We start from the raw sequence: 21,188 nt of genomic DNA on the forward strand, positions 1-21,188 counted from the left end.
CTAGACTCACAGACGCTCCAAGAGCTCAGGTTCACAGCCACGTTCTCTACCAGCTGGTGACTGGCCTGAGGAGTCTCAGAGACACCTGGAGCCACTGCCCAGCGAGAAAAGTCCTACCAAAGAACAACCGCTCCGTCTTCCTCCTGGTGGGCCAGACTCTCACCCCTTAGAAGGAACACCGACCACCGGTGTGAATTCTTCCCGGACAGGTGGAGACCCCGGCTTCAGGCCTGCTTTTCAGCCAACCCTGGTCTGTTCACTTCATACGTCCACATGCTCCTGATTGTACCAGATTTTTTCATTTGAGCCAGGTAAGAACTCCAAGATTCCTTTCCCGTGCTATTAATTAAGAGTCGTTTAGTATGTGTCCTAGCCCCAGGGCAGCAAACTAAATCTGTAAGGAGATGATTTTGCACCCGCTGGACTGGCGGGAATTTGAAAGTACTGAATCCCAAGCGTTGAACAAGAGGTGAAGCAGGGAGAGCCCCGCTGTGCCACCTGCGGGCTTTTATAATGTGAAACAAGTCTTTTTAAAAAGCCGAAGATGCCCCCAAGCACAGTGATTTGTCCTTCAGACATAAATGCTAGGAAAGCTCTTGTACAGGAGCGTAAAATCACTACTGGAGAGCTCGCTCAAAGGCGTGCATTGAGCACCTGCTTTGTGCCAGGCCCTGCTCGAGGGTCTACGAACAGAGCAGGAAACAAAACAGTGTCCTGCTGTCACCAAGCTTACAGTCTGGAGGGTGGGCGCTGAAAACGAAGAGGGAAAAATACACCATCAGAATGGGCTGCCTGGTGGCCACCCCCCACACACACAAAGACCTGTCCATCTCCTGAGCCACTGAACCTGTGAGAAAGGATCTTTGCAGACGTCAGTAGGTTAAGGACCTCAAGATGAGCTCATCCTGGCTAAGGGTGGGCTCTAAGTTCAATGACAAGTGTCTTATAAGGGGCGGAAGAGATGACACAGACATAGAAGGAGGAAGGAATGGGAAGACGCTGGCTGAGACCGGGCGGTGCGGCCACAAGCTGAGGGCTCCTGGAGCCACCAGACGCCGGAGAGGCGGGAAGGCTCCTTCCCTGGACCCTTGCAGGGAGCATGGCCCTGTGGACACCTTGATTTCAGACCCCTAGCCGCCAGAACGTTTGTCCTCTTAAGCCACCAGGTTTGTGGTAATTCCTCACAGCAGTCACAGGAATCTAGCACAAGCATAAAGACATTAACTAAAGTGAAAGGGATGAAGGAGGACAGCGGTGCAGGGTGACAGGAGGAGGACCAGGGAAGGCCATCTGGGAGGTGACTTCCCAGAAGGAGCTGGAAGGAAATCAGGGAGTGACCCATGGAAGGGCTAGCGTAAGAGCGGCATGGGCATCGGGTCCGTAGGTGCAAAGGCCCTGAGACAGGTGCTTGCTTGACATGTTCCAAGAAGAGCCAGGAGGTGAGAGGGGCTGGAGTGGAGGTGGTGGGGATCACAGGGAACGGGGCGGGGGCAGCGCAGGAGTGAGCTCACATCGGGTCCTGTGGGCAGGACGAATGAGACGCTTTGTGGACGGAGAAACGTAGCTCTGAGGCTCATCAGGGTGAGGGGCCTCGGGGCCTCCGAGCAGCGGGGGCAGCAGGCTGGTAAATCCTTAAATCTGACTTTCGGACGGAGGCCCGCGCTAGGCAGGGTCATGGGGGTCTTCGGCACAGGATGTTTAAAGCCCAGGGGCTGGCTTGTTTGAAAAGCGAAACAAAAGAAAACAAAACCAAAAACAAAAAAGCCCACTGTTGACAGCATTCGGCCATGAGGAACCACCCAGTCGTCTGCCCACAGGAAGGTCAAGCTCCCACCGCTGTGTCATTAGACGGACGTTGACCTCCTGGCCTAAAAAAATAAACCATTGCTTTCGCCTGTTATTCAGACGAAGGTTTTGTTTGTTGTTTGTTTGTTTGTTTGTTTTTTGCTTCTAGGGGAGAGAGAAGTCAGAGCGGTGCTATGTTATTTTAAGGAGCTTACGCTCTTTAAGGTCACTCCCAGAAAGTCACTTCCTGGGGCTGACAACTGTCTAGGGTCAGAGGAGCCCTAAATTCAGTGCTGAATACGCCACGCGCTGGTAGAGAAGCCTGGAGAAGGCGCGTTCGAGGCCGCGTTCCGTGCGGGGCGTCCCCGCAGGCCCGTCCCCCACGTCCCCCACGCCTCAGGAGTCCTGGGGGAGGACGGCCGGCCGTGTTAGAAGCTGCCCAGGCTGAACACGCTGGCCTTCCCGCCGTCCAGTCCGCAGCGCTGAACATACGGGATGTGACTTTCCACGCAAGCGCGGGCGCTCCCTGGGGCCCGCAAACGGGGCTGCTGTGCGGATATAAATTATGGGAAGTACTGCCTCCTGCGTGTATCGGCAGCCACATGTCTCACTAGGACGTTATCTTTCAGCTACTTTTGTGGGCCAGACAGTCCGTTCAGCTAACAGATGCACGCGGTTGCCGGGGACGGGAGTCGCTGGGGAGTCGTGTGAATTCCAATGTGAAAACAAAATGGTTGGTATATTAGGATCCGCAGGGCCTAATTTGCTGGGTCTCCTGTAGGCCCTGCCTTCCAGCCATGAGGCACCAACCTCGTGAAACTTCACTCCCTGGTAACCCTTATCCCCTCGAGACGGGGGTGGTGGTTACTGCTCAGCTTAATGTCTTGGCCCGGGAATCTTTGGCCCTTCCACCAGACTAACTAGATAAGCCATGGATGCTTGAAACTAGAGAGAAAAACATAGATTCTCACTGTCCACACTTCTAGACTAACCAAAAACATCCACTAAAATGTGTGAGCGGGAACCAGCGTGGGAAAGGCTGACGGTGATGGCGAGGGTCTCTGATGACCCATCTCTGTAGGATTTTGACCATCCTCTGTAGGATGCTGGCCCATCCTGAGACGCTCTGCTGACAGCCGGGCACCACAGTGCTCCAGGGCCTGCTCCGTCACATCAGTGGGGGCCCCTGCGCGGGGAGCTGGATCTTTAAGGGCCCAACTAAAAACATTTGCTCCCAGCATCTGTTGCTCATCTGACTCCTGTGTGGCAGAGACCATTCCTACTGGAAGGGGGTCATCATGGGGTGGACGCCTACAGGATGAAGGCAAAGGATGCGCTGAGATACTATTCCTGGCCAGACCCAGGACTCCCCTCCCTGCCCTCGCTGCCTCCTGGGAAGCTGGGTCTGCCGTGTGGTCTGCCTGTGTGACCGATGAGGAAGGCTGCAAATCCCTGTCGGGGAGCAGGCTCCGAGGCGGCTGGGACAACTTCGACCAATAGACTGTGGCAGAGGTGACGCTAAGCCTGGCCTTCAGGGCGCTGGGAGCATCCACCTGAGCATCGCTGGAGCCCAGGGCTACTGCGCAGGAAGTCCTCTGGCCCAGATGGAGGGGCCACTAGGAGGGACTCTGAGACTCCCGGCCGAGGGAAGAGGACCCTGCTGGCTCGGACGGCTTGTCCTCCCTGCCAAAGTGCGAGGCATGGAGGCAAAGCCAACCTGGATCCTCCAGACCAGGCCGGCCGCCAGCCAAAGGGCACGCAGTGACCGCCACCGACGCCACATGGGGCAGAAGAACGAGCCAGCTGAGCACTGCCTGGACCCCTGACACTCAATCACATGTCTTTTTAAAATGATGGTTGTTCAGCCGCTAAGCTTCGTCACGGGCAACAGATAACTGGAAGGAAGGCGTGAACATCTCCCACCAAGTATCTCAAGGACCCCCGCACTGGCGGTGCCCCCAAAGCACCAGCCACAGCGCAGAGGTCTGACACTGTCTTCACACCAGCACCGCACACAGGTCCCTAAGGGAGCTGGTCCGGCAACCGCGAGCATGTGGAGCGGATACTGATCTCCGTGACTTTGAAAGGTGCCGCGGGCCGCAGGCAGTGCCGGCTCGTGCCTGTGGAACAGGGTCGCAGCCTCTGCGCTCCTGTGGCCCTAAGGCAGCCTGCACGGGGTTAAGCCCCTCCGGGTCTAGCCCTCAGGCCTGGTCTCCCAGCCCTGGCTGGACAGACCGCCCTGGCTGGACAGACCACCGTGGCTGGGTTAGCCCCTGTCTGAGGCCTGGCGCTGAGATTCGGGGAAGCTCCCCTGGTGAGTGTACAGTATAGTTCATTCTGAGAACCGTTGTCGACTTCGGAGCCATCAAAGGTGTCGAGAAAAAGTCTAGGATTACTTGAGGTTAACTTGGAGCAAACAAGAATAAGAGAATTACTTCAGCAACTTTTAACTCTGCGATGAGGTGTAGGCTGCCCTCTCCCCCCGCCCTCCCCTGGGATTGGTGGGAAAACAGAAAGTTAACATCTCATTGGTATTGGAATTTTTAAAGAATTTTTGTGTATGTGGACAGATACAAGAATTCTGCAAAGCAAACTAAGAAATCTTAACCGCTGGTGCCTGGGGGAGAGGGAGGGAGGGGGAGAGGAGCCGAGGCTGATGGAGGGAGGGCTGCTTTGTAGCCGCACACACCCCACCATCTTCACCTACGTCGGAGCGTGGGGCACCTCGTGGCCGCCCGGGATTCAAGGCTGGCGCCCCCAGTCGGCCCGCCACCCGCCCAGGCCTGTTCGTCTCAGGGGCTGGGGCTTTGGTTTTATGAATGATGGAAGAATCAGGACAGCGAATGTGGGTGGAGGGTCTAGGAATAAATGCGGGTGGAAGGACCTGATGCTTCCGATGCCCTGGCCAGCCTGTGTCTGAGTTTGGACACCGGGCTGGGCAGGGCAGTGTGAACCTTCTCTGGGAGACTCCTTGGCAGCGGACACAGGGAGCTGGAGCCGGGCAGGAGGCCAGGCGGTTTGTAAAGTCTTCAGATGTCAGCGAGGCCACCGTCAGAGCACGAGCGGGAGCTGCAGTGCGCGCGCAGGTCGGGGTACCAGGCTGCAGCCGTCTGGACGCAGGTGTGTGTTTGAAGCTCACAGACACTCAGCATCTCCCAACCCGGCCCGGTGCGCCGCCCCGCTTCACTGCCTGCAGACCTCAGTCCCCCTTCACAGCACGGTCTGACCCCGGCTCGCTCGGGTGGAGGGGCTGAGATCACGAGGGACGTCTGGCACCCCGTGTCAAGCCTGGCTGCACACGAGGTGACAAAGGGCACGCACTGACTTACCTCTGCGGTTAACGGGGTCCTTAGCGACGTACGCAACGTAGTCTGTTGTGTCCTGTGAGAGAAAAACCAGATGTCACATCACTCGTGAAGACGGCAGCAAGAGCAGCCCAAATAAAACAAAGGAGCTTTAAAACACTGAGTCCCAACTCCCAGATAGTCTGGTTTTACTGGATTAGATGCGAGGTCCGGGCATCGGGGATTTGGGGAAGCACCCCAGACGGTTCTAACGTGAACGGAGGCTGAGAACCAAGGCCGCCAGCTGTCTACAGCAGCGTCCTCCAGCTTGAGCTGGTGTCAGAATCCCCGCAGGGCTTGTCACAGCACAGGTCGCCGAGCCCCACCCCGGGGCTTCCCATTCGACAGGTCTGAGGCCAGGCCCCCAGACATGCGTTTCTGACAAGTTTCCAGCTGCTGCTGCCGGTGGTCTGGGGGCCACACTACGAGATAATTCCAAGCGGATGTTCCAAGGTTGGTTGCAAACACCCCTCCTGGGTGGGTGAGATTCGATGACGTAAGTAGTCATTTAGTCCCTTTAAGATGTTTCAGAATTATGCGCTCTCTTTAGAAGCCTCACCCTCGCAGATGAATTGCAAGTCCCCTTCCAGCCTTGTCTACTCAGCTCACAGAGGAAGTGGCGACCTCAGAAGTGAGGCACCCACGTGGATTTTAGTTTCCAAAGTCGGAGGAACCAATAATGCACTTAAGTCTTGAAAGCAAAAGAAAGACTTCCTGCAAAGCTGACATTTTCAACATTCAAATGCATCTCGGGAGGCGGCAGCTAGTAAGGGGCTCCCTCATCGCTGTGGACGTCTCCCAGACGTGATGGCTCGGAAGGGTTCCAGGGTTATTGACGAGCCCCAGTGTCTTCAGTGTCTGCGAGATCCTCTGTCGTAGCTCCTTCATTGCTCCCTCGTTGTCGCAGTTCGTATGGGCCGAGGACACGACCCTGTATCCCCTGGCAGAGCTCTGGGAGACCCTCCAGTGGGACGGGGGATGAGGGACGCGAGTGTGGGTGGGGGTGCCGGGGTCACGAGTGCCCAGGGCAGGGAGGGCACGGGGTGCAAGGGGCCGTCCCGCACACCGCTGCCCAGGAAGCCCAGCTCACTGAGGCCACGGAGGCAGAGCTCCCTGCAGCTGCTGCCGCGACAGGGAGACGCAAGTCCGACTCCACGCTGGGTCTGCTGCTCTCACGGTCACCTTCGTATCTACTGCGTTTGCTACGAGTTAAGCACTAAAGGGATGTTGCGGAGAAGCTAAAATGGTGCAGAATGGCCCACCTCTGGGAACCCGCCTTCCCGCGTAGCGAGTGTTCAGCTCACAGGAAGCGGCCTGGCCAGGCCCACCTGCGCGTGGCTGCAGGAAGGAGATGAACCCCTCCCCTGAGGAGCCAGGCAATGTTTGACTTCACTCCCTCCCCTTTTAGTATAAAAAAGAAGCATGAATTCTAACTGAGGCAAGACGGTTCTTTGGGACACTAGTCCACCATCTCCTCGGCCTGCCGGCTTTCTGGATAAAGTTGCTATTTTTTTGCCCCAACACCTCATCTCTTGATGTTCTGGCCTGTCATGCGGTGAGCAGTAAAATCTAGGACTTAGTGACACGGCCCCGGGGTCGCCCTCCAGCACGCAGCCGGCCTCAGCTGTCTCCTCTTCCTTCTCAGGCCACTGCTATTTAATGTTTTCACAGACTGACCTGGAGAAAGGGTGTGGGGGACAGTCAAACCCGTCAACCTGGCCTTCTGTCGTTTCATCAAGGAAGATCTGGTCAGAATCCGAAGCTGCTGGCGAAAATGAGGATTACAGCTGGTAGTCACAGATCCTCTTCCCGGACTCAGATGGGAACGTCGGAAGCGGCCGTAGGGAGCACTAGTGTTTCTCAATCCAAGATCCGGGGAACCCTAGGGCTGGGCTGACATATTCTCCAGTGTTTGAGATGTCGCCAGAATTTCCTTTTAATTTTATGTGTTCGTTTCCAGGATAATCTTAAAAGTTAACACAAGAACGTACAGAATCATCTAAATGACAACTGTGCCGTCAAGTTCTGCACGCAATTTCCACGCCAAGGTTTTTGGCTGGGTTTCCGACACTATGGGTGCCAGGTTTTTAAAGAATCAGAGAGAAAAGAACAGTCAGACTAGATGGCTTGGCCCCACCTGAAGCAAGTTAATGTCGCACTTGTACACCATGATGTACGGCCGACGTGTTTGCTTGAGTAGAAGAAATGAGTGGACGGGGTGAGGCACGCCACACCTGTGGCAGCAGGGGGATGCTGACCCCAAAGGCTTCTGCTCCGTGGTGGCCACCTCCAGAGTCACGCTGGGAGCGGAGACGTAGCTTCAGCAAAACTTCACTCATCGCAGTAAATTAATTTTTCTTTAAGTGTTACTGACTTTACTGTATTTATTTGTACTTAACTTCCAAGTCTGGGATTTACAGTTTGATAAAAGGTGTAAACATAGGGAGTCTACACATAATTTATTTTTGTACCTATATATGGGTAACAATTAATATGAGCCCCACACCAATGGCACATACAGGGAAATTCTTCTTTTTAAATTCTTTCTTCAGGCCGAGAAGCTCTGCTCTGGCTCCAGGCGGGGGCAGGAGGCCCAGGCAAAAGATGTGCTGTGTCCCTGCCGCTCAGGCGATCAAGGGCCAAGCCAGGGGCAGCTTTTCTGATGCCGATACCGATGCTTTTCTGGCACAGGGAGGGAGTGTATTGTTGTTCAGAACAACATTCCTGACATCACCCAGTCAACGGTGAGCACCCTAAGCTTCGAGCATGGGGCTGCCGAGTGCCTGCTCTGTATTTACCCATGTCTGTTCTCACTCCCCAAGATGTCATGAGCCTGACTATCATTCCGGCATCCTTTGGGTGATCTTTTAAAACCGCTAATGATCGTAGATTACGACGGCAGTGTGCCTTCTTCATTGTAGGAATTAACAGCGTTTTCTAGTCTGTCTTGCTTGACACTTCACAACACCACGTTCTTCCTGGATAAACTCAGGCACAGAGCAATAAGCAGACATACACTTAGCAGCAGAACAAGAAAAGAACCTAGAATTGCTGGTTTCTATTAAAGCATCTACCATCCGTAATGATTCCAAGCTAGTTTGGAATGGGAAGTCATGCACAGAGCGCCATGCGTTTGGATTGGTTAAAATGAAAAGTAAGCAGGCTTCCCGTCCCCCGGTGTCATGATACTTCCTGTATCAGAAAAAAAAATCCTCAAAGTTACATGGGTCACTGAATGTTTCCTTTTTTTAGGGAAGAGCTGGTGGGGAAAACTGAAAATAGTTCACAGATCTGTTCTGCATCTTGGAGAACAAAATACTTTTAACACAGGACAGCGTAGCTGGCTTTCCGCTTTCTAGATCTCTGCATCTCTACTCATAACGTCATCGTGAAGATGAGGTTTGAGACGAGCTCTTGAAAGGAGACGCTGACGCAGGTGTGCCATGTTTCTGCCCTTTGTTTTTGAAACTGGGTTACCTTCCAAATTTAAGAAACCATAGTTCCAGGAAGTGCATTAGGCAAAGCAAGTAGACACTCACTACAAATTAATCAGATCCAGTTACAGACATAAGTGTAGATCTGTGTAGACGTGTAGTACAGGGGGATGATAATACACGCCTGCACACACGCCTGCACACTATCGTCAGAAATGCTCTGTGGATGGGCTGGATTATGGAGGACTCCCACTTTCTGAGTTCACATCTCAATGATGTATTTCATTTTACAACAGAAGGCAGGAAGTTAAAAGATTAGAAAGATAGTAAAGGAAGGGAAGGGAATGGACGGGAAGGAGAGGGGAGGGGAAGGGAGGGGGGATGGGAAAGGAAAGGAAGGGAAGGGGAGGGGAGGGGAAGGGAAGGGGAGGGGAGGGGAAGGGAAGGGGGGAAGGGGAGGGAAGGGATGGGATGGGGGGAAGGGAAGGGAAGGAGAAAAGAAGAGGAACTCATCATAGAAGACTTTGGAAAACTAGACCCTCAGTATGAAACAGGGCCAAGCCAGCGGGACTCACTGAGTGAGCTGGTTAGGCAGCGCTCTGGGCGTCCCGCGACACTTACGCAGAGGCTTAAGGGCAAAGAGCCGTCCACAGTGTGGCCAGATCCCTCCCCTGCCAGTGCCTTTGGCTTAGGGGCCTGAGACAGGGAGCCGCCCAGACCTCTTCCTGCGCCTGCATCTCAGGCAGGAGCCATTCTGGGGCGATGCATGGTGCACCCCTGGGGGCTGCAGCTGGTGGGGGCAGAGGGGGCAGGCGCAGGCTTTCCTGGAGCGAAGGCACTCAACGCCATGGTTATACTGTCCTTGGGAAATGCTGAGACTGGAGCCAGCCGTGCAAACCACTCCCGGGTTTGGCTTTCAGTGTGCCGACCGCAGTTCCACAACGAGGTTACCCAGGTAGGAGCGTGGGGAGGATGGTGTATGAGATACACGCCGGGAGTGGGAAAGGCCCCCTTCCCAGGCTAGAAAGAGACGAGGTCCCTGCCCTCGGCGTGAGGAGTAACTTAACGCACCGATTACTCAGGCTACTCAGTGAACTTTCACATAAAATCTGAGCATTGCCTACTGATAATCTCACAAAATAATGCAAACAACAACAATGGTAACAAAAAACCGCCCTGCCTGAGGAGGAAGCCGTTTTCTTCTGAGTCCTGCCTTTCGTGACACTGAAACTGAGCGCTGGCATCTTACGGTACCTTCCTGACCAAACGTGGGGGCAAACGCCTTGTGATTCTACCTTCTTCATAAAAAAAGAAAAAAGAAAAAAGGCAATGAGAAATAGAACATTCTCCGTCTATCCTTTATTCTCTCTCTGTCTCTGTCTCTGCAACTCCTTCCCTGTTGGCAAAACAAGCCATTAAACGACTACAGTGCTAAATTTGGAGAGAAAAATTCCAGTTTCAAATATTTAAGAATAAGCCGGCCTAAGTAAATTCATGGCCTTCAGATAGACTTGAAATACAAACACGGAGGACCCCAGGGGGGGCTGATGAGGAAACAGGAACAAATCAGGGCTGGCAGAGTCACGAAATGAGCAGCCGGGCAGCTTGAGAAACTGGGAGCTGCGTCATTACCTCTTTTTTTTTTTAATTGAGTTACAGTCAGTTTACAATGCTGTGTCCATTTCTGGTATAGAGCACAATTTTTCAGTTATACATGAACATACATATATTCGTTGTCACATTATTTTTCACTGTGAGCTGCCACAAGATCTTGCATATATTTCCCTGCGCTGTACAGTATGAACTTGTTTAACTATTCTGTATACACCTGTCAGTATCTACAAATCTCGAACTCCCAGTCTGTCCCTTCCCACCCTGCTCCCATCTGGCAACCACAAGTCTGTATTCTATGTCTGTGAGTCTGTTTCTGTTTTATATTTAAGTTCATTGGTCTTCTTCTTCTTTTTTTTTCAGATTCCACATATGAGCGATCTCATATGGTATTTTTCTTTCTCTTTCTGGCTTACTTCACTTAGAAGGACATTCTCCAGGGACATCCATGTTGCTGCAAATGCATTATGTTGTCAGTTTTTATGGCTGAATAGTATTCCATTGTATAAATATACCACCTCTTCTTTATCGAGTCATCTGTTGACGGACATTTAGGCTGTTTCCATGTCTTGGCTATTGTAAATAGTGCTGCTATGAACATTGGGGTGCAGGTGTCATCCTGAAGTAGGGCTCCTTCTGGATACAAGCCCAGGAGCAGGATTCCTGGGTCATACGGTAAGTCTATTCCTAGTCTTTTGAGGAATCTCCATACTGTTTCCCACAGTGGCTGCACCAAACTGTCATTACCTCTTAAGAAAGCCAGTGCTTCAAGGATCTGACAGCTTTTGACTAATGAAATGAAATAGAATGGTAGGTCTTTGCCATGGGTTACCCCTAAAAAATCAGAGTCAGAGCTTATGAAATTGAGAAGGGGAAATTGTTGACACAGTTAACTTTCTTTTTTTTTAATTGTTTAAAAAAATTATTTTTATGGAGGTACTGGAGATTGAACCCAGGACCTCATGCATGCTAACATGCTCTGCCACCCAGCTGTGCCCGCCCCCCATAGCTGTCTTCATAGGGTCCTAAGAAGCACACTGTTGAAGCAGGGCCCCTACTCAGCAATTATGACGAGAGAGAAAACAAATTCGAAGGCACTTACCGGGTCCCCCCCGGAGGCGAAGGAGATGGACTGCATGTGATGATTGGCTATGATCTGCCAAGGCCAAGACAAGAAACGAGATATGCTGTTATTAACCTTCCCATGTCTTGGAAAACCAACCAAACGACTCGACAAGGTTCCCTGAAAATTGGTAGCATTGGTACCCAATGAAAGTAACAATTATAAATGCAATAGCAATCGATTACCTTGAAAGAAACGTCACAACCTGTCAGCCGCTCACCGAGCTGCTTTACCAGAATTCTCTCATGTAAGTCTCACCGCAGCCCTGTGACGTAGGAAATATTGTAATCCCACTTCACAGATGGGGAGCCTGAGGCCCCGAGGGGATAAGCAGCTGGCTGAGAGATCTCCAGCTACAACAAGACAGGGGGTCTACAACCAGGTCTCCTCGAGAAGGCAAACATCTCACCCCAAACATTTCAACTGTGCGGTTTCTGTCTCCAAAGACATATGGGGTCTTCAGTGCAGACCCCATAGCCGGCGTGGAGGGCAGGGTGGCGATCTCTTTCTTCATCTCATTTGTATCAGGTGCACATAAATTAGAAAGCCTGAATCTGAGACGAAAATCAGTGCCATCTCAGGGACTCTGGTAACTTATCAATTTAAAAAGCAGCGAGGATGTTCTGAGTTCATTTTAAAATGGGAGAGTTCCACTAGCATCATACACTGCGGCGTACAGCGGGCTTCAGGAGACACTGAGTAAGCTGGAAGCTGCCCTAAATTTAAGAGAAGCCACAGAAGTCCTCCCTGCTATTTTTATCTTTTAAAGACAACGTAATGGCACTGAAGCAAACTTCCGGGGGCGGGAACAGCACTCTTGCTTCGGTCCCAGCACACCCGGGGCTCATTTCGCACAGCCCCCCCGGGCCCTTGCCGGCAGGCAGGCAGCATTCGCACAGCCGGAATCCAAGAGGTTTTTCCAACCGTGCTCCAGTAAAACTCAAAGCAAAACCATCACTGAATTATAAGATAAAATCAGATATTTTTAAATGTCTGCTTCAGTCCTTGGCATTTCCAAAACTACTCAGGAGCTAGAGAAACCTCCGCATATAATGACCAAAAGCGAGCCCCGCCCTGCCCCCTGTGCCCGAAGCCGCTGACTCAGCCTCACAGCTGCCCGCCGCAGCTTTCTGACTCTTGCCTCTCGTCCAGGGGTAGAGGGCTCCCCGGGGAGCAATGAGGACACAGAAGTCCCCAAATGGTGACCACCTATGACTTCTGAAGTCGTTCATTTTTATGTATTTACATTTTTTTTTCTTTTGCTTATTTAATTTTTGCTTCTAAAGCAGCTTGAAAACTGGGGTTTTGGAAATTAAAGTGAACGCGAAGATTTAAGAAGAAAAACAGTGGAAATCCTATTTGGTCAACACGACCATTCCTGTACGATGGTACGGTGTCCTTTAGGGAAAGACAGAGACTGGAAAGGAGAGTCAGAGAACGAGAGCTGATTGACTAACGGACGCGCCTTGCTCTGAGGGTGTTCTGTCCTGTTTGCTCCTGGGAGAGCCGCCCAGGGGAGCCAGCACTGCCCTTCTGCTGTCTCTCCGGGTTGGGAAGGGGCTGCCCCCTCGGGCTCAGTCGCAGTTTGCATCGCTCAGCCAGACAGGAGGGGACGGGCGATGGGAGCGCTGGCTCCTGCCAACCCTTCCTCACCTTCTGCCCACATCACCCGAGCTGGCCTCCGCCAGCCCCTGAGCCCAGCGCTCACCCCGCCCACCTAGAGGCCACCTGGACACCCCCAGCCAGCCCCCAGGCCCCGGACGGGGGTGGCCTCATCCTTCCTACTCTGAGAGTCGGCCTCTCCTTCTTTATTTTTTTAAATTGTTTTTCTTTTTTTTTTTTTTCAAGGAGGGGAGTGAGTTAGAAGGAGGAATTAGAAGATAAGAACTCACAGAACCGAGGACCACGGTCCGAGGATGCCTAGAAACAAGGTGCAACGGCCCCCTGGGATAAAAGTGGACGGGGGCATGTGGGTGCGGTGCCCGGGAGTGGGGGGCAGCCTCATCAGCTACCACGCGGCAGCGGGCGAGCCCCGAGCCGGAGGCAGCTCCGGAGAAAGGCTGAGCCAGGTGGAAGTTCTCAACCCACCACCTGCACGACTGGGCTCGCATCCCTCAGAGAGGCCGACGAGAGAAGACAAGGGCTACCAGTCAGGGCGGTGAGGACGAAGGAGTGGAGTGAGAAGTGGCACCCACGGTGTCACAACACAGCCCAGGCGCTGCCTCTCATGTCTAGGCTGGATCAGTACCTTGGGCCACGCAGGGGGTTGGGGGAGTCCTGTTCCTCCTAAACGAGGCTGGGGTGCTGCTCGCTTATCTGGGGAGCATGGGAATCAATAAACAGGAATATGCATAGCAACGTGCAGGAACCCTGGGCGTCCCTGCTAGCACACTGCCGGAGTGGAGAAGCGTGTCACCCGGAGGTCTGTGAATTGCCCATCCTTCGCCGTGTAGATGGATCTGAATCCCGCCTACGCTGCCAGCCACAGAGGCCCAGAGTGAGCAGAGCAGGTGAGGGCGGGCTCCACCCACAGCCCCCCTCTGTGGTTTAGGAGCATTTTCGTCTCCTTTGCCTCCTTTGGCCAACGGAACTGCTCTGTGGCTACCAGAACAGCTACTCATACGTCCATTTTTCCAGCTGAAGGAACTAACAATCAAAGGAGACTACAAGGTGGACAGTGCAGAGGAACCCAGCCATCTTAGCAGAGTCTGTCTCAACGAGCTTCGTCGCCGGGCCACCTCCGTCAGCCAGGCACCCCGCCACGCTGCACGTGCCGCGGGTGCACCACGTCACGCCAACCCTACGACTCGACCAACCGTGCGAGGCCCCCAAATTCTGACCCGCTAAAAAATAAAAAAGTCTGCCACTCAAACCGCAGCATGCCACCATCTCGAAGATGCTAAATGCGAAAATAAAACGTGGGCTGTAAAACCAACAGAAGATCATGTGAAAGAAAACAAAATGGGGCAAGGGCACCGAGAGGAGACGTGTGCGCACACAAACACCGCTTCTTACGTTGTAAGTAAACTGGTGATTTCATGCCTTCTCCTCAAAAAAACCCAAAAAAGGTAATAAGTGAGAGCAGAATTCAAGAGACTAAATTCCGCTGGCGACCTTCGGAAGCGGCCGGAGTTTGCAGACTGGCGAAGGCTTTACACGAACGCGCTGGGCAGGGGCCGGTAAGGCTGGAGGGGGAGGCCCGTGAAAGGCACCGGCCGGGGCTCTGGGCGGGGCAGCCCCACAGACCTGCTTCGAGTCCGGCGTCCGCAGGCTCAGGCTGGCGGTGGATATGGTCAGGGAGATGCTCGTCCCCGCGAACTGGAGGTTCCTCTTGCCCAGGATGCTGGACAGCATTTTGCTCGGAGGCTGTGAAACGAAATCAAGCAGCAATGTCATTTTAGCCTTCTGTTCATGGGAGGCCGCGCTGTCAGGGCCTCTACGCCAGTGCGTCTGCCACACCTCCAACCCTCTCTCATCGGGCACGTGAAGGTAGCGTGCCAGGAATGAGCTGGGCTGAGGGGGTGGGGGCTGGCCTGGTATTAACAGGCGAATTCTAGAGCTCGCAAAGTGCAAACTGTAAAGCACCTGAGATGTGCACACTGGGATGAGGACCCTCGCGGGGAGGTCAGAGATGGGGACGCTCCAAGCAGCTTACGCTGGGATGAGTCTCGCGGGTCACTCGGGAGTCCCGGGAAGGCACCACGGGCCGGGCCCGCAGCGCTGGAGTCTCAGAAGCCGGCTTCCTCCCACCAGGAGTCAAACTACTCAGGACCAGGCTGAAACGGACCAGCTCATGGGTGGATGGGCAGGCGAGCCCGCAGAGTTGTGAGAACCCTCATTGCTGAAGGGAGCAGAGCTAATCCTTTGGCCGGGACATCCTCCCAGGCCCGTGCTCCCACAGATGGTCCAATTAGAACCGATGGGCCGGGAGCCAGCACAAGGGTAGACAGACTCGGTTCTGCTCCGACCAGTACATCAGTCAGCCCTTCAGAGCGGTCCTTGGCACCGGGACCGGCAGGCTGCCCCACCTTTCCCTTTCGGGTTAGAACATGCCTTCTTTTGAGATGCCGGTTAACACCAGCTCTTAACCAGGCAGGCGCTGTGTAAAAATCTCCCCGCCCCGGAGGTTCTGGTTAAGCACACCAGTGGTGGAGCCCCGAAACTGCCATTGCTTCCACCACCTCCACCCGGGGGACCGTGAAGGAAGCCTGGGACTCGCTTGTCGGGCGCCAGGTGGCTATGAAAGAGGAGGTTCCCTGTCTCTGTTCTCAGACGCCCTCCTAGTTCCCGTGGCCCTGGTTCTCTGTGTCCCCTGTGGGTTGACAAGAACGCAAGCCAGCTCGCCCGAGCCTTCGTCCAAAACTCTCTGCCTGAAACCCCGTTGCTCTGTGGGTTCACAGGTGTCCCGAGGCTATGAAGACATGAGCTGACCTGCAGCCCTGGGAGCAGCAGAGGCAACCACGCCCTTTGCCTCCAAACCTCAGGCTCAGGACAGACCCGGAGATACAGGGACACAGTCCCCGCCGTTCGGTCCAGGCTTAGAAAAGTCGAGACGGTGGGTATTTAATTATACATTTACTAAGATGCTTAAGGAAAGGGTGTTTCTGAGCTTTCTGTTAATCCAATTTTTTTCTTCTGGTCCAACCACCTCCTGGATGAAGAGGCTGAATCCAGGGCTGGAATGTGGGGCCCGTGGGGGCCAGGCAGCCTGAGCTCGAGCTCAGCACCGTCACCTTGTTATCCTGTGGGGGTCTCATCTCTGTGCCTCAGTTTTCATCATCTGTAAAATGGGGCTATCCGATGGCGTTCTGGAGCTGGCTTGTTCCAACTAATGAGAAACAGTTATTAAATTTTTAGGAGTTTGATGAGCTGACCATTAAAAACTGCTGCCATTAAAATTTAATTTATGTAAACTTACAATTAAACCAATTACATTTTTTAAAAATGAACAATAAATACTCAAAACTCATCACTTCCTACAGCATGTTTCCTCCCAACTCCATTTTAGGGATGTCCTGTTAAAGCTGGAAATCGACCACAGTCGGAGATGTTATGACCCAGAAAACGGCAACCATGGCAGATTTTGAGCTTCTCTGTCTCCACCGCCAGCCCCAAGAGCCTGTTGTTAAACTTTTACCACTGAGGGCGTCTACCACAAAGAGTGGTTCTAAGGAAGTGAATTAATGCACTTCAGGCAGAGAAGAACGCCTGGCCCTGCTTTGCCTGCCTTTAGGTTTCGGCCCAGGGAGCTTACCTGGGGCTGGCCTTGACAGCTGACGGTCCTCGTCGGCCTCGTGGCCAAGAGGGGATCGAAGCTCTTTCTGTTTTTGAAAGAGACTCAGCCACTGTGAGTCACCCCCTTTAAACTAAGGGATGTCTCTTGGTTCCCTGTCACCCAGCAAAAAAAAAAAAAAGTGACAGGAGCCAGGCCATGGAGACAGGGAACTGAACGACTGTGTGTGACTCGAGGAGCTGAGCGGTGGCGGAGCGCAGACAGCACAGACACCGACAGACGCGGGGCCGCGAGGGCCGTACCTTTCTCCTCCTGAAGGCTCCCTTGGCCCCGGGCACGGCTTCGCAGACCCGGCTGATGGCTTCTCTGAGGAAGACAGGAAGAGACCGGTTTCGTCACAGCGGTCAGGGTGACATACCCCGGACACGCCACACGTGCCCAAAACAAAGCTAAGCAAGACGCAAACAGCTCGTCTCAGCCCCTCGGACTGGCAGCAGCCTGGTTCTTCCCACTGCTGTGGTTGTGCCCTGATGCTGTGGCATTATCAGTGCCACACTTTTTTTTTTTAAACGTTTGGTTAAGGTGCCATTTTAAAAAGCCAGCACCCCGTGGGGAGGGGATGGCTCAGTGGTAGAGTGCATGCTTGTCGTGAAGCGAGGTCATGGGTTCAATCCCTAGTGCCTCCATTAAATTAAAAATGAATAAATAAACCTGATTACCTCCGCTCAGAAAAAAATTTTAAATAAAAATTAAATAAATAAATAAATCTAATTGCCCCCCATACTCTCCCCTTTTTTTTTAAAATCAGGACCCTGAAACGCTGAGTCAACCCCTACTAGTGACCAAGATCCTCTGAAGTGAGTCAGAAGGTAATTAAGAGAAATCTGCTCCTCTGAGCGTTACTCGCAGCTTCTGCGTGTGGTAAATATCACACAGTCAGGAGGAGAGGGACTCCACGGGTGTGCAGATGAGCCAGAAGTGAGGCTCTGCGCTGAGGAAGGAGGCCGGAGCGTCCTCGGTACTGAGGGGGCCGGGCAGGAGGACCGGCTGCAGAGGGTCCGACCCGCAGGTCTGCTCCGCGCAGGAGAGCTGGGAGCAGTGGGAGGCCATCCAGCCCGGATGCTGGGGGCTGGGGAGGGCGTGGGGAGGGCAGGTGCCTGAAAGCGAATGGAGCTCAGCTCTGTGACTCGGGTGATATGGCAGACGTGGCTCCGAAGTCAGGAACCCAGACGGGAGCTGGGTGAATGTCTCAGCTCCCACTGGGGGAAGGACAAGACAGTATAAGAACAGGGCAAAAAAAATAAATCGGAATTTGGAGATGCACTGAGTGATAAAGAAGATGGCGGGTCCTCAGAAACACTCCACAAAGTTTCTCAGCTGAACGCTCCTTGCAATTATCTTCTGTCATCTAGGAGATGCATTGTCATCGCGACACAATGTGGCCTTGTCACACTGGGCGAGGCTGTTCAGCCAAGTTTCACATCTGCCGCTCAACTCAGTGTGCGGGGGGGGACAAGAAGCACCATTTCAAGAGTTCTGAGTCCGTAGAAACTGCAGGCTCTGAATCGCCGTGACCCAGAAAACGCCTATGTAAAAGCAGCAACTGTCTTTGATGTTTATGCTTCGTCATTTATTTTATAATCACATTCCACCGGGGGTTCTATCAAAATGATCTCCCGAAGTGTTTTCTAAAAGTAAACTCCTTATTGAAGAGGGCCAAGTTGTCTCTCTGAGAAACGTGCGTAAAAATTATCTGTATTTTATCTGTTTAATCTTTTTGATTTTGACGCATGTCTGCACCGTGCTTGTTACATTAGGTGATATATGTAGCTGAGCAGAGCAACTAACGCTCTGATAGTCCCAGGAGGCTGGGGAGACATTATTCCAGTGGAAAGTTTCCCGTTAAGTCTTTCCTTAAATACGCTTAATAAGCGTCAGATTTCTTTTCCCGTCCACCGACATGGAAGACAAGAGAGAAAAAATCAGTCTTGGATGACAGCTTTCAGAAAGGAAATGTCAGATGTCTGACTAATCACACAGGTTACACACCATCCAACGTCTAACCTAACTCGGCCACGAAGCTGGGGCAGCGGCCTGGCCACTTACGTGATGCTTTGGGAGATGGAGGTGGAAACGACCAATGAGCATTAGGAACAGGACTGTGGAGAAAACGCTGCAAATAATAAACACGGTCTGTCAAACACACCCTCCCAAGCGTCTCGGGGCACGTACAGAGACTCAATCTTTTGGCCTCAAAACTCACAAATGTAAGAAATTCTAGAAATTTCTCAGAGCGCCCGGGCTCAGGAAAGTGCGACGCATCCCTGCTGTGAGCCAGCCTTCAGAATCCCCGAGAGCTGTGCAAACCGAGCTGCTTTTCGGAAAAATGCACTCCCTCCATCACTGGCGTGAATTTGTTTCGGGTGCTCATAGGATAACCTGTGCGTGTGTGCGTGCTCATCTCAGCCAGGTGGACGGCACCCAGCTCTGTTTGAAATAGAAATGTGACATAACTATTAATAATGGCAATATTCCGACGACTGAAATCAGTCACTTGGACTCCGAAGTCTAATTTAAATACAACGATTCTTACTGTCCTAACTGGCCATCAGAGGGACTTTTGGTGAGCAGTCCTGTGTAATCACTTGGCAGTAATTCTTCAGCTTTGTGTAGATCCATTTAATCCCAGTTTGAGTCCCAGGTAGCGATGCTGCCCTGCTGTTAATAATGGAGATTGCTTCGTAGCCTTCTGTTCCATTTCGGGAAGCCAAGCCATGACCTCAGCGTCCGGCTAATATGAAAATGGAATATTTGGCAGCTCCGGGGTCATCCGAAAGTACCTGAAGCCAGCCTCGAATGCCGAACTTCACTTTCTCCTGATTTCACCATCTTCAGTGGAACTCAGTCTAAAATCCTCGTCATTAGAGCCGTACCTTTCCCATTTAACAGCTCTTTAAATGAAACAGAGTACTTTAGAGCTGGACCCTTTGAAATCCTGTAGCACCATCTTTCTCCCTCCTCCTCTATCTCATTGCTGCCCACCTGACCTCCCCAAACACACACACACACACACACACACACACACACACACGCTTTGCAGACTAAAACAAAACAAAGCAAAAAATAGGACATCGGGTTATTTCTACATCCATTTGATCATGTTCTAGTAGGAGAGTGGTGTGAAACGAACACATTGCAATCAATTTCATGAAGAAACAGAAAGAGGGACACTTAGAACGTGCAGATAAGCTGACATACCACCCCTCTCCCCAAACGTGCCCCCGGCATAAGGATCATTTTGACGAGAAACAGATACAAGAAAAGCTCTCTGCACTTCCCCGATTCGCCTACAAGCAAGACACAAATTTGTAAAGGCGTCTCCCTCCCCTCTCTACCAGGAAGGACAGAAGTTAATCCCTGGCGACACCTCCATCCACTAAGAGATGCACCAAAGGAATCTGTGTAACAAGTCTTGCTACCAGTTCTTATCTGCCGTTAGTTTTCTGATGCATTTATCTTCCCGCAATTTTCCACCCCTAAAAACTCAAGGTCTTTCCCTGTGTCTTGTCAGTTCTGTGCAGATTTATTGTTCTTTGATTAAGATATAAGCCCAAGTTCTAACCACTTCGTTGAGTTGCCTTGCGTGCAGATGCACTGAATGCATTCATCAACAGTTTGGGTTTTTTTTTTTTTCTCTTGTTACTCTGTCTTCTGTCAGCCTAATTCGCAGGGTTCCAGCCAGGGAACATAGAAAAGCAGAGCCAAAAAGGTTTTTCCTCCCCTCCAGGAATACACGCGGTACTGCATGCAGTAGGGGGGTTACCCAGTGAGTGGCATCTGCACAACCATCCAGGAAAAAGCTAAGCTGGGTTCCCATCTTATGCCTTATATGCAAATAAATCCGAGGTGAATTTAGTTTGTTTGTAATGAAACCATAAAAGTACTAAAAGAAAACCAGGAAGACTTTTTTTTTAGTCTCTGAATGATACAGAAACCATAAAAGGAAGTTTTGACACAGTATCCTAAAAGTAAAACGTCATGCACAAAAAACGGTAACATTTCACAGTAAAAGAAATCATTGTCTTAACGTAAGTCCATAAGGAAAACAGCAAAAACTCAATGCAAAGTGGGCAGGCGAGCCGAACAGAGTTCACACCGGAAATACAATGTCTCTTGAAAATACGGAAAGAGCCCAGCTTTACTCACGGTAAGGATGCAAACTTAAGCCCGTACTAAGCCCCGCTTTTCGCAGTTAGATTTAAGCCCGGCAGGCCTTGTAAGGAGGGCACCCCCGCCAGTGAGAGTGTGGCTCAGCCCAGCCTCCGCGGGGGCAGGTTGGTCAGACCCCTGATAATGAAAGACATGCGGGCCCTTTAACCCGGCAGCTCTCCTGGGAACGCATCGTCCAAATACGCTCAGAGACAGACCGGAAGACCCGCGTTCACCACCACCGACCGCAGCAAAGGCTTTAGCAGACCGATGGGAAGCCGTCAGTGCCCATCACGGGGCCAGTTCAGCAAATCGCGGTGCGGCCACACAGCGGGCCTTCGACAGCACGGCTGATGGCGCCGTCTCCACCCGCACGTCCCTGCCCCTCCTCGCCTCCCTCCAGGCCACTTCTGCCCCCACAAGCTGTCCCTGCAGAGCCGCCAATACCC

The 21,188-nt window shown here is 52.4% G+C and overlaps 1 protein-coding gene across 2 annotated transcripts in view; it reads right to left on the reverse strand.

Annotated features, from left to right (window-relative positions):
* The window catches only part of SHC3 (SHC adaptor protein 3), a 139,747-nt gene that overhangs the window by 44,555 nt on the left and 74,004 nt on the right, over window positions 1-21,188 (reverse strand). For both annotated transcript variants that reach the window (XM_031442060.2, XM_064482421.1), the window contains exons 3-6: window positions 16,833-16,896; window positions 14,544-14,663; window positions 11,277-11,330; window positions 5,115-5,166 (exon numbers count right to left, since the gene is read on the reverse strand). In XM_031442060.2, the coding sequence (XP_031297920.2) occupies window positions 5,115-5,166; window positions 11,277-11,330; window positions 14,544-14,663; window positions 16,833-16,896 (290 nt within the window). The remainder of the gene's footprint in view (window positions 1-5,114; window positions 5,167-11,276; window positions 11,331-14,543; window positions 14,664-16,832; window positions 16,897-21,188) is intronic.

This window comes from Camelus dromedarius, chromosome 36 (genome assembly GCF_036321535.1).
Source record: "Camelus dromedarius isolate mCamDro1 chromosome 36, mCamDro1.pat, whole genome shotgun sequence".
NCBI lineage: Eukaryota > Metazoa > Chordata > Mammalia > Artiodactyla > Camelidae > Camelus > Camelus dromedarius.